The sequence below is a fragment of the Sinohyriopsis cumingii genome, chromosome 5 (assembly GCF_028554795.1).
Source record: "Sinohyriopsis cumingii isolate HCF-2022 chromosome 5, ASM2855479v2, whole genome shotgun sequence".
Classification (NCBI taxonomy): domain Eukaryota; kingdom Metazoa; phylum Mollusca; class Bivalvia; order Unionida; family Unionidae; genus Sinohyriopsis; species Sinohyriopsis cumingii.
In genome coordinates this window covers 71,260,561-71,274,214 of record NC_142965.1, presented here as the reverse complement: position 1 = coordinate 71,274,214, position 13,654 = coordinate 71,260,561, and the positions used below count along the sequence as shown (strand labels likewise).

The 13,654-nt window shown below is 38.3% G+C and overlaps 1 protein-coding gene across 2 annotated transcripts in view; it reads right to left on the bottom strand.

Annotated features, from left to right (window-relative positions):
• LOC149799407 (uncharacterized) overlaps positions 1 to 13,572 on the bottom strand; it is a 61,239-nt gene extending 47,667 nt beyond the window's left edge. For both annotated transcript variants that reach the window (XM_089958748.1, XM_089958749.1), the window contains exon 1: positions 13,426 to 13,572. In XM_089958748.1, the coding sequence (XP_089814874.1) occupies positions 13,426 to 13,488 (63 nt within the window). In that variant the 5' untranslated portion in view covers positions 13,489 to 13,572. The remainder of the gene's footprint in view (positions 1 to 13,425) is intronic.
• Between the last annotated feature and the right edge of the window lie 82 nt (positions 13,573 to 13,654).

The window sequence follows — 13,654 nt, the reverse complement described above, 5'->3', positions numbered from 1 at the left end:
GGTTAAAAGGTTATATAAAGAATCTAGACACGGAAATGCCTTGCATTTCTGACGAAAATACTAGTATTTGTGACTACGAGGCCGACAAGGAAGTATAAACCGCCGCGTGTGACTCACAGCACAAAGTGAAAGTAGAACCTGAGAAACGCTAGCCCCCCCGCTTAAGTGTAAAGCACATTTCCACGGTAAAAAAAAAGTGTATTATTTTTTTTGCCCGAGCGTGGAAACTCTTCGAGTTTCTCTGGAAGTCCAAAGGACTTCTCAAGGGCGTTTTCAGATTTGAAAATGTTTTACATGAGAAGTCCTTAGACTTCCAGGATTTGCTTAAGCGTTTCAACATCAATACAACAATGAGAATAGTTCATAATCTGTTCTCGTTGACACCAAGCTGTGATCATATGATTTTGCTGTAGCTGTGTTAATTGTGACGACGTTAACAAGAAGTCTTCGTCACCATACACGTCAACGATTATTTTAACGGGGAAATACTGTTCCGGGGGCTGACTCTTTGAGTTTCCAGAAATGCTAGCGTTTCCAAATGCGGTTTTTATTGCCTCGTGAAGAATTTGCTTATCATGAATATGAACTCGTGCGTGAATGTATTCACACATTATATACAACTGTTTTTTTTTAAATGCGTGAGCGTGGAAACTCGAAGAGTTTCTCATGCTAGCATGAGAAGTCCCTTGGACTTCCGGAGAAACGCTATGCGTGGAAACTCTTCCAGAAATGCTTTGCATTTCCAATTTGGAAACTCGAAGAGTTTCAGGACTTCACCAGTAAGTTCACGGAGACAGTCTCGCCACGCAGGTCCAACAACCCCCCCCGTTGGTCGGTGAGTTTAAAATTTATCGTTGACAACCACGGATTATTACACCGCAGATAGACCACATTGATTGGTTCTTGCACAATCAGAAAACCAGGGGGGTCTCTTGGTGTGAACGTATACAGGATAAACCCCTGTTGGGCCGTCGTAGTATCTGATGCGCTGTAGCTACCGTCGATGACGTCACATACAAGATTGACCGCAATAACATCTGTGATATTTACGATCCCGGGTGAGATGTGTCTGCCATCGGATGCTGTACTGTTGTCGTGTCTTAAAATAACAGGTTGTGGTTTTGTTCGCGTGTACGTGGCAGAAATATCTTCGAAAGATTCCGCGATGAGATCCTGGACTGATTTTCTCAGTGTGTGCACGTTATATCCAGGAAGTTTAAAATCTGAAATATCCTTCACGGGAATACCAAATCGGGCTGCAAAATTCGATCTTTTTTGGGTTCCATAATCGCCTTTGAGATCCAGTAGATTCTGAATTACTTTTTGATTCATAAATTCCATCGTGGATACGAGTTTGTTTAGTTTTTCTATGGTGGTGATAATGTTCGTGCAAGAACTGCTTGCAGTTCCAGGTTTTGTTATATCAGAGATATAATCTTGAAAATATACTCGCAACAGGTCTAGCTGTTGTTTATGTGCTTGTTTGATCGGATTAAAAAAATGAGCTTCTATGTCTTCTGGAAGGTATTCACGGAATCTCCCGTCTTCGAAAATTACATATATTATATCCAAGGGGTGTCTATCTAATGTTGAAAACCGGGCTTGGCCTGATCGTAATTGATCTGAAAATAATAAATGCTCGCCGTACACGAGGTCGTGTAGTTCTTCCTTCGTGGTCTCGAAATCCGATTTTTCAGGTTTTGGTGGACCCGGTCCGACCTCGGGTCGTTCTTGTGGCCATCCTAATACTGTTCGGATTGAGCTGTTATAAATATCCACGGCGTATCCCGGTGTTGAGATTTCAATGACCGCAGACAGCGTTGGTTCGTGCGCGGTCACAGATATTTTGGCTTCCTTGCCGGTGATTCGTTTTATTTGGCGTTGTATCTCATTGTTGATTTCTTCGATCTGATAACTCCCAGTGGGTAGCGTAATTGTATCCCATTCAAGTTCACGTTGTTGTGGGTCCGCGCTGGGTCTCCCGAACACAAACGAATTATTTGGCTGCTGACCGCCAAATGATGCCGACCTGATATTGGGCCAGCTGTGATACGCACTGAGCTTTGCTAATGCGATTTCACTCACACGAATTGGAGTTCGAAAATTAATGCTGAATTCTGGTGTCGTCGAGGACACTGAGATCATTGTGGTCCTTACCGGTGTTGTGTTTGTGACTATTTGTTGAAGCAGTTCTTGTGGCGTTGCCATCAGTGACATTATTTATTTGTTTAGTTTTCAAATAGTCATTGTACGCATCTGACATTAGTTTGAATTCAGAATCTGATATCAACGCAGCGTCGCTGGATTGCGCGTCTAACGATGATGATATCAGCGATGATAATTTCTGATATGCGGTCGTGGCTGTATTTAATTTTGTCGTGTAATCGTGTAATTTTGTGTTAGCACACAAGGATATTTTTTTTGCTATGATGCCGAAAACTCCTGCCGTGGTTGTGGTCGCACAAACAGAAATCGTGGCAGCGACTACTGCAGTCACTGGAGTGACCGCTGATAGTATTACTCCCGCGGATGCAACAACGGCGGATACTGAATAAACCATAACGTCTAACACTGTTATGCGTCTGCGGTATTTTTTTACTTTTTGGGACGTCGCGTCAATGACAGTTTTTAACTCAGATTGCCACTCACGGACTTGATTGTATCGATATTGTTGAGCATCTGGCGTCGTTGACATTATTTAAAATTACTGGTAATTTTCAATTACGTAACCAATTGAGGCGTTGCAGCGACGAATTCCAAACACCACCAGTAAGATGTTGATGTTAATTCCTTGTCGTCGGCTACAAGCATAAATGTTTCCTCGGCGTTGCTGTTTAGTATTATAGTTACAACCCCCGAATACCTATCGGTGGAATGTCTCCAAGGATATGTTGTGAAGATTTCAAATTTAGCGGCTGAAAACACAGACAACCTGTAAACACCGGTGGCTGTTGCTGTATATTTGATAGTGTTATTTTGTTGTGACCATGTTGCGAATCCCGATGATACCGTGAATACGATGTTGGTGATATGCCCGGGAGTAACTCCAGTGGGAACTTTAATCAAACTGGTTTTGTTAACGATATCAGGAATACCCGATATGATATCCTGCTGTCTTTGTTTGATCGTGCTAATGTCGGTCTTGATATCAGCGAGGTTTACACCGACGACTGGAGGAGTCCCAAAGAACTTATCCACGGACTCATCAGTTTTTGCGAAGTTTCTTTGGAGTCTTTTAAACCCGCTCACGTGAACATCATACTCTGACCGCAGCGTATTTAGTTTACCGTTGATGATGTCCACATATTGTTTGTTTGACGCATCCTGGTCGGATTCGGGATTCGCTAACGCGGTTATTTTGTTGCCGTTCATGCTGAGTTCTCCGGTCATTACGTCGCCGGATTTTGTTACTTTGTCGCTGACTAGGCCAACAACGAGTTTGTACTGCGCGTCGACGTATTGTTTGTTTGCGGCATCTTCGAGACCTTCCGGATTTTTTAGAACGGTTATTTTGTTTCCATTCATGCTGAGTTCTCCTGTCATCGTGTCACCGTCTTTTTTCACGCACTTGTCAACACCTTTATCAATACTGTCTTTGATGCTTGCGATTGATATATTCGAGTCCTTGATCCGGCCGCCATCACTAAATGCAACGAAGTTATCCTTGGTAGCTCCAAGAACTCTGCGAATTATATCATTCCACTTAATGTTGCTCGTTCTTAGTTTTCCCTGCTTGTCCTGAAAAATAGCAACTTCATCTGGGTCAACTCCAGCTATATTCAAAAGATTATCGACTTCATCTCGGGTCGCATATTTTGAGAGATCAGCATCTGTGCTTGGTTTGACTTTTCTTGTGAAAGGTCTTCCGTAAATATCCACCATTATTCTTATTGCTGTTTTTCAAATGCGAGCATGAAAATGCTAAGCATTTCTCGATGCGGTATATTCATACACTGCTCGATGCGGAGGAGTTGCTGGATTTCTTGAGATTGCATCAAGAACATTTAAAACCTCGTTTCCACAAATGGGCGGATCAACTAATGTTTGTGTTGGTAGCGTCGACTGCCACACTGGAATATTAAAAAATCTGCTGTTGAGAGTGCGAGGCACTCCGCGGACATACCTGAGAAACTCAACTGGCGGTGCTAAACCGTACGAATCAAAATAGATAATTCCACGTGGATCGATCGCGTAAGCAACCCAGTGAGTTCCAGGACCGTCTTTGTTGTCGAGATTGATAATGCCAGTTTCTGGATTATTTGGTCGTTGCGGTAATTGATCTCGCATGAATACACCTCTGAAATGTTTTATACGCAATTTTTTAACAGCATCTAATAAATCAAAATTGCTCATTGGAGACTGCGTCTCACGAAGCGTTTTTAAACCCGTTTTGGGTACCATGATGCCGGAGTTCCTGGTAGTCTTAGACCGCGTCCCTTTTTTTTGTATCCATTTCCGGTTGCCTTTTTAAGTGCCATTCCAGCTGCGGTTCCAACTGCACCAAGTGCTGCTGCCTTTGCTACGGCTGGTGCTGCCGCGGCAATCAACGCCGGTATTGCTGCGAGAAGAGGAAATATTCCACCGGTTTTAGTCATGTCCTTGATAGCTGCAGCAGAGAAATCAAGTCGGACACCGGTTTTTGCTGTTAGTGCCTTATTAAAATGTTTAAGCTGAGTATTAGTCAACGACAGCTTGTTTGGACCACCAACAAGTTGATCTCGTTTTAACGTTATTGATGTCCCGCACGTGCCTGCGTTCTTCGATTGCAATTTCTTCGTTTGACCGGAAGTCAAGGTGACATTAACGTGACTGTATGACATTATATCCTAAGTTTGATTTTAATTGCGTTACATATTCTCGATTGGAGCGTCGATGACCCTCATTCGTCCGCCAACACCTTCAAGCAGTATTGCTTTATCGGAGAGTATGACAGCAATCGCTCTATAACCACCAGCAGGAGCACCTACACGAGCTCGGAAATGTAGGTCGACAACAGATTGTTTAACCAGATCAAGATGTTCCAGCGAAAAGTAATAAATCGGATATAAACTCATAAAGTCTCGCTGTGATATTTGCAGGCCAGTGTCTACATTAAGGTCGCGCCCCATAAATGACATCAGACGATGATACGCGCGTGCGACACGATGATGTCCGAAATCTATTAATATATCCTCAGATGGCTCCTGATGCCCATTTATCCTCAACGAAACTTCAGAAACTCCAAGTGTATCAAATACCATTGGATTTCTTTCCTGATTATCTATTCTAGCACGGTATTGAAATGCAATGAAAATATGTCGTGGTGCTGATACTCCTTGTTGCGATGATATATGCCACGTAAACAACCCGCCGTGATCACTTTGAATAACGTCTGTGGTTGTTGTTTTCCAGGATAGCAGTGATTTACCGCCCGTGTTCATAAAAGACAACAGTCGTTCTTCTTCGGTGATTGACGGAGACAACACTGGCATCCACAACCACAGTTTAGTTAGTATTATTTGACCAGCGGCAACAGCAGCATCTCGCCAGATAGCGTCATTATCATCAGGTTTTCGCACAAGTACAACTGTGTGTTTGGCACCGAATATGACCTTGTGGACATCTCTGCAGAATCCAAAGATGTGAGACAATGGAATCACACCTGAGAACTCTTCATCTCCACTTAACATCGATCTACGTGTTGCAAAACCCAAATTAAAATTTTCGTTCATCGATGCAACTTCGGTACCACCAGCATTCATTGTTACATTCCTGTTCTCGGGGCTGTCGGTTATATCCTTTGCAAACATCATTGATGGTCCGGCTGATCTGGTGTAATCATCCGAGTATCTCGCCAACCCGAGAATTGTTGTGGCAACGTCGACGTTATCATGAATTGTTTCAATTTCTTTTCCATCTATCATATAAATAGCGGATTTAAATAACGCCATGATGCCGTTGTTAACAAATCCAACTCGGTCGCCGATTCCGTAGTTAGTGTTATCATTCTTTAAAAGCCTACCTTCAACTTCGATGAAGGCCTCAGCGGGCAAGAAGTATCTACTTGTATCCTGGACCTGTAGTTCAATTCTTCCCCGTTGGTTAGGATTACGTGCTTCATAAGAATAATATTGAAAATCACGTACAGAATCATCTTTAAGTACTGGTTTGGACATATCAAACGCGTCATTGGATTTTCGTGCAAACATTATTATTATTTGTGATGGTCTAATTAAAATGTTATCGTCACCGGAAACCACTACCAGCTATCAAATTAGCAGTTACACTATCTTGCAACGCTTTGGAGGTAATTCCCGCTGTTGCGATCTCAGCTAATTTCTGATTTACGGCCTTATTTACTACGCTACTAACATTTGCCGGCATAGCTTCAGTGGATGGTAGTTTTACTGGCGCGGACTTCTTGACTGGGGGTTTTTTTTGTATCAGCTGTGCTAGTCGATCCTTGATTGATTGAAATGCTTTTCCGGCAAGACTACCAACAGTGCCAATGGCTTTATCCTTGACAACATCAGCGGCTTTCATCACGAATTGTTTTACTAACGGTCCAGCTTTCGGAGCGATTCTTGTGACTAAATCCCTAACAACATCACCGACTCCATCTCCGTAAACAACCTCGTATACTGGTAATCGTGAGTTTACTACTCTGACACTTCTTGGTCTGCGAAAAGAATCGTGTAGTATCATTTTATTTAATTATTGTTTCTCTAACTAAATTTACTAGTCGCTGTAGTAACCATCCGCGAGTTCATCAATGAGTCCCCGGTAGATGCCGATATCCATGATGCCACGCTGAAATAGTCTCTGACAGATATCTGCGGCTTCATTTATAATTTCCGGAGAGTTGTTTCCGGCACGTCTTCCTCCGATGAGAACTTCCAACCGTGATACGTCATTGACGATATTATCAGGGCAAGTAATGTGACCACCAAGACCACTACCTGTAATTTCGAAGGATTTAATAAGATCTTTGGGAACATCATCATTGCCTTCATCTGGACGCCCCCCTCCTGGCGGTAAATAGGGGGGAAGAGATTCTTGTTGTCTACTAGATTCTTGTTGTTCACTAAATCTTTGTTGTCTACTAGATTCTTGTTGTCTACTAGATTCTTGTTGTCTATTTTTTTCAAGTTTCTTCACTGCGCCTAAAAGTAATGAAAATTTTGAATCTTTAGATTTAACAATTTTCTTGTCGTAGTATATACGATACATCCACTTAACAAATCTAAAATCATCCGTGGACTTATATTTTTTGTTTAAAACTTTTTCTTTGTTGTGTAAACCCTCTAATATCGATTCAGGTAAATTTTCTTCTGGTGTATTTTTAAGGAATTTAATAAAACCCGGATTAAATCTCTCAGTTAGTTCAGCAATTTCCCTTGCTGGTTTAGGTCTATCAGCTTCAGCGACGGGGAGAGGTTGAGCTGCAGCGACTTCAACGACGGGTGGAGGCTGAGCTGCAACTATATCAGCCGGAAGATCTCGTAAAATCTTTTTTGTTTGCTTCGTTCTTTTTGCTATTTTTTGAGTCAACGGGATAATACCCAACTTTTCTCTCTCCTCCTCTTTAATATCACCCCATATTGCCTTTTCAGCGGCTGCTGCGGCTTTTTGTGTAGCTGTTGTAACGGGTTTAAATAATTCTTCCGCGCCAGCTGCAAATTCGATTTTTGCTTCTTGTCTTGCTTGTAATTTTTCTCTAACACTATCACGGACAGGAATAAATTTTTTAATTGCTTCGAGTCGTTCTCGTGCTAGTCTAGTTGTACGAGATTCTCCGATATTTGCCATTATTTATTTGTCCATGATTTAATTCCCCCGCATGGATTTGAGCAGCAGAGGGGGCGCAAACTACACCTGATTTTTCGATGATACCTCACCGTGGAAATTATGTCGGATACGAGTCGGATTTATTGAAGTAACTCGCGTTATATCAGCGGAAATACAAAGCATTTTCAAGGACATTTTTTTTTGTCCTGTATTCTGAATAGAAGGGTTTATTTCGTCGAAATAAGCCCTCTATCGAATAGTTTCCGTGGGGAGGGCTTATTGTGCAAAAAGCTTTTGGTCTGTTCGCCCCCTCTGCTGCTGTATAATAGGGAGAAAGCAGTCAACATAAAACACACCCAACAATTAGCTTCATTATTGGTATAATAGGGAGAAAGCAGTCAACATAAAACACACTCATCAGCTTCATTATTGGTATAATAGGGAGAAAGCAGTCAACAAAAAACACTCAACAATTAGCTTCATTATTGGTATAATAAGGAGAAAGCAGTCAACATAAAACACTCAACAATCAACTTCATTATTGGTATAATAGGGAGAAAGCAGTCAACAAAAAATGCACTCAACAATTAGCTTCATTACAGGCATAATAGGGAGAAAGCAGTCAACATAAAACACACTCAACAATCAGCTTCATTACTGGTATAATAGGGAGAAAGCAGTCAACATAAAATAAACTCAACAAATGAGAAAATATTTAGTGGAATTGAGAAAATTACATAATGTTCAGGCAGGAAACAAGTGCACCCGTGAAAATTGTAGGATGATTTGCGGCCTGACAATGGAATAAAAATTATTAACATATTCACATACATTTGTAAAAAATAAAACATGACATGTTTTTTTTGTTATTACGAATTATTTTGTGAAAGTTGGCTTTGGCTCGAATATGTTTCACAACATTCCATTTGGTCATAGTGTTGGCATAATGACATGTGTCAAACATAAAATGAATGAATTATAATTACATAAAGAAAAAACCACCTGTGTTTTGTTCTGAGTGGCAGAAAGAATGAGCTTGATGCACTGTAGGAATGTGTCGAAATGTATGTACCTATGCTGTATCCAACAGGCAACGATTTCTTTCCCTGACTTGGAACAAAACACTTATGTGGTTTTGTGTTTATTCCATATCTCCTGTTTAGTTGCAAAAAAAATTCAAATTTTGTAATGTATAATTTTAAAAATATAATTTCAGCATTTATGAAAGATATGGTATCACCTCTGAAAATTCCTGGGGCTAAATGTATACTGTATGGCTGTCTCATTAGATATGTGAATTGGTTTAAACTTCAGTCTTTACTTCTCTAATGAAACATAGGTTATGAACCAGTAAGTGACCAAACATAGGTTATGGACCAGTAAGTGACCAAACATAGGTTATGAACCAGTAAGTAACCATTTTCTTCATGCACCATGCTTACTAAATACACAAACTGTACTTCCAAGTTAATTTCTGGTCAATTTTAACAGAATAACAGTACTTAAATTTTGTACAGAAAGCTTATTGTTTTACAGTACATGTACTTAAATTTTGTACAGAAAGCTTATTATTTTACAGTACATGTACTTAAATTCTGTACAGAATGCTTATTGTTTTACAGTATGTTCAAACTCTTTTTTTTGCATTCATTACAAAAAATTTTAACCATATATTTTTTATAACAAAATGAAGCTTCAGTTACATTCTAATATGTGGAGAAGATTTTTAAGAACCGTTGGATATTTTTAACAAGAAAATTCTAAACAATATTGTTCTGTTTTCATCTGTTTATTTTCTGCTTGAATAGTAGCAAGAATTTTAAAATATAAACATACATAAAATTCCAACACGTGTCCCAGTAATAAAAAAGTTTCAATAACAATATTGTAACAAGATACAATTCATTTAACTTTGCATCATATCCAAAACAGATGCTGCTCCCTGTGATATGTCTACCATTATGTTGCAAATGTTTGTCAATTTTATCCTCCAATTTCCTAAACAAATTTGATTCCTCAGTAATATTTATAGACAAATTGAAGGTTCATCCACTTAAACTTGCTCTTTAAAAAATATATACCAAAAAAAAAAGACAGCTGACCAAAGTTTTGAAAGTCTGATGCTGAAAGGATTTTGAGTGATTTTGTTTTTTTTAGATGAAAACATTGTAGAATGTCTCTTCTCTGTGTTATCAGTGCTGCTGGTAGGAATGAAATAAAATGTGCATGGTTAAGTTGTTTTTTATCCAATTTCTTTAACCTTTTTGTTTAGGGTCACTGCACCCAGAATGCAAACTCTTCTGAAGATCAAATGACGTAGCCATAGTTATTGTCCCTTAATTATCTGTCTAGAGCTGTTTTGTAACTACTAAGAGTATCTGGTTTAAACTATCTAGATTATTCAAGTAATTAATTGTAATTAGTTAGGCACCAACTTAAGTGTCTAATTAAACATGGGTAAAGTTTTCTCCAAACATGGGCCATTTCTAACTATGCCTTGACTATTGGCATGACTCACAAGCCTTTCTTACTTTGTCTGGGTTTATAGAAATTTCAATACAAGATTTCAAAGGCAAATTGCTTGCTCTCTTTCTTTATCTTTCTCTGACTCTCTCTCTGTCTCTCTCATGTTAAATGTCAATTTGCACATCATCAACTTCATCTGAGAACTTGTCAAATGCTGCCCAAGATACTTTTGTCAACCTCAACAAACTCTAATTTCTCTGCCTAGATACCATGAAATCTACACAAACTGCCCTCGATACTTATGGTACTCTCCCATTATAACCTGCAGCAAAAGCAGCCAGTTTCACCAAATACGACTGCATTTCTTAACATAAAAAAATGTGTGTTGGCATTTTTTAATAATTTAAAATGTATAGCAACAAATCATCTTGGATATTTTATAAGTGGACTATTATTGATTATTTTAAGTTGCAAAACTAGTTCCATGCTGGGTGTGCAAGACAGAAATTTGAAGTGTGTGATATGGGAATTACAGACTGAACATCTTTATCACATGCCAGAACAGCCAATTAAAATTAAATGGGTATGTAATAAAATTATATTTGTAATATTCATCATTAATTTTTGACTGATACAACGATGCTGTAAAAAGAAAGTTAACTTTTTGAAGGATTTTGTCATGAAAACACATTAATATCATTTAAGGCATAACAAGATTCCTTGGGAAAGTCTGCATATTCCTTACTGATGGAAACTAGAGACGAACAGTACAGTACCAGTACCAGTACCAGTACCAGTACAGTGAAAAAGTACTGTGGTACCTACCACCGGAAAAAATTCTCCAGTAAACCATTATACTGATAATACAGTGCACTTCTAATATATATGCTTACTGGGTATGAAAAAATGACTGCCTTGATTTTTTTAAATTTGCTGAATATATCCTTATTTGATATTTCACTATAAATTCAAGTCTCTATTTCCAAGAACATTATTTCTGATGATGAGCACTCTGTATTTCCAGTGAATAAATAATTTCCAGCCCAAATAAAATATTGGACACAACAATGATTCTGCCTCTGCATGAATAATTTTTCCAATAACAATATAGTCCTCTACCTGACATCAGGTCACAATTAGCATTTTCAGAAAAGAACTAATAGCTAATATGATTGACATATATCATCCATCCTACAGTGTACAAATTTATAGCATACATCATTGATATCAATTATTCCATTAACTGTGCATGGGCAGTGTAACTACTCTGAATCAAGTGCAAAAAAAATTGCTGTCAGATAAATACTGCAATAAATGAGCAAATGACCTTTCTTCTTATCAATTATGATATAATAAGTGGCAACACAATTTCCCTCAACTAAAATCTACCAGAATCAACTACAATGAACCACATTTTACCAGAATCAACTACAATCTCGTTATGGACATCATCATTCCATTATGCCAGTCACTTATTAAATAAATACCTAACCAAAAAAGATTTAAAATAATTATTGGGTATTATAATATTGAAAGGATGGATAGATAAGGCCAGTTTAGCAGCATGGTTTGCTTTTCATTACCTTTGATACCCACATGACAGGGCAGCCAACAGAATATTATATAGTGAGAGGTAGATAGTGCAGTATAATTGATATGAATATTTCTTAAAAGGGAGTTTACAACCCCTGTTATGAAGTGACTTCAGTACAAATAGAAAATTGGGAAAACAATTGAATTTTGAATATTTTTGATTTTGATGTATAGTTTCAGGCAAGACTGAATGCCTTGATCTCAGACACAAAAAGAATCAATGCACCATCTGGTAAAATTTTACAGTGTAAATTAAGGATGTGGCAGGCTTTTCACCATCTTTTGAGCAATGCAGTGATCGCCCTGGGCCTTGCCAATGTTGCAAATTGCAATTTTTTTCCTTATTGCCGACAAAATATATCATATGGTGATTTTTGGGCTGACAACCTTTTTGGCTGTTTAATTTGTACAATCATGGATCTGGAGTGGAAACATTCAAAGGGACCATGAAAGACAGCCACAAACTTGGATACACAATGCACTGGAATCTATCTGTTACATAAACAAATCTTTTGTTCGCATGGACAAACCCATCTTTACAGTGCACAATCCGCTTATGTTGACAACTGGCCTGATTACTGTATGCTGTGATACACTCAGTCATGCTACTAGACTATACCTACAATCAAGAGACCTCTGAAGACATGAACAAAAACAGATACAATTAATTGAACGTTGGCTAATCTTTCTTTTTTTTTTTTAATGTACCAATTAAATAGTTTTGCTGAAACTTCAGAGAAAACTGACTACCTCTGAAGTACCGATTGCTGTTCATAAATACAAAGCAAATGGAAAAAATCTCTATCAGAACTATATACTGTCAACAGTACAACTTTATCATTGGTAAACGCAAGTTAGACATTGCATGTTCATCGTCTCATCCTAAGAGTAAGTTAACAAAATTAACAGCATTTGGATTTATTAAATCCATCAGATAACACATCAGACAGCACAGTCACTGAACCTGATGTTAGTAGTCAAAGTTTCAGGAATATCTGACACATTTGGCAGCATATATCACACTCTTCCACTAACTTATGTGGAATGAAACTATGACACTAGCAAATGGACGCAATTTCATTTGAAATGTAGGCCAACAAAACTTTAAAACAGATCCATTTCTTTTGTGAGAATTTGAATTTATTTGAGAAAAGACATCAGAGTAAGTAAAGTCTGACTAAAACATTATTTTAGTTGCCAGTTGTGTGAGATATTCCTGAAAATTTGACATTCGTTACGATATTAGTCGACAGCAAAACACACTACACAGCGCTGTTAGTTAGGCGGTAAGACCATGACGCCCAAAACATAAATATCAGCGTCAAGTTCTTACATGTAGGACTAGGTAGATTGTGGCATTTACTTGGTCGATTGTGACATATTGTAATAAACTGCTACGCCTTATAATTAGCACTGTTGACAATTAAAGTTTAACGAGTTAAAGTATTTTTAAACCTTGACAGTAAATCAACCGGGGTGGGTGGGTTTTGAATATTCCGTTGCAGTTATAATTTAGTGCCTGGAGGAAGTGGTTCTTTCTCCAACTATACATTACATAACTAAAGTAACTAAAAGAAGTAATTGTTATAATGTTTATACTTTTGTTGGTGGCTGGTCTTTTGCTTTCTTCTTATCCTTTGATGCATTTTTATCATGGGTCATCTCATCGACTGCTTTGTTGACAAAATAGTCCTACTATAACTGTGTCCAAGAAATGCTTATTGTTAATAAGTTTTATTTCCGGCCTTTTTGTAGACGTTGATTATCCAGAAAATAAATCGAAAGGATAGTTGTAAAATTAGTTATATATTCTCTTTAGTGGATTTTA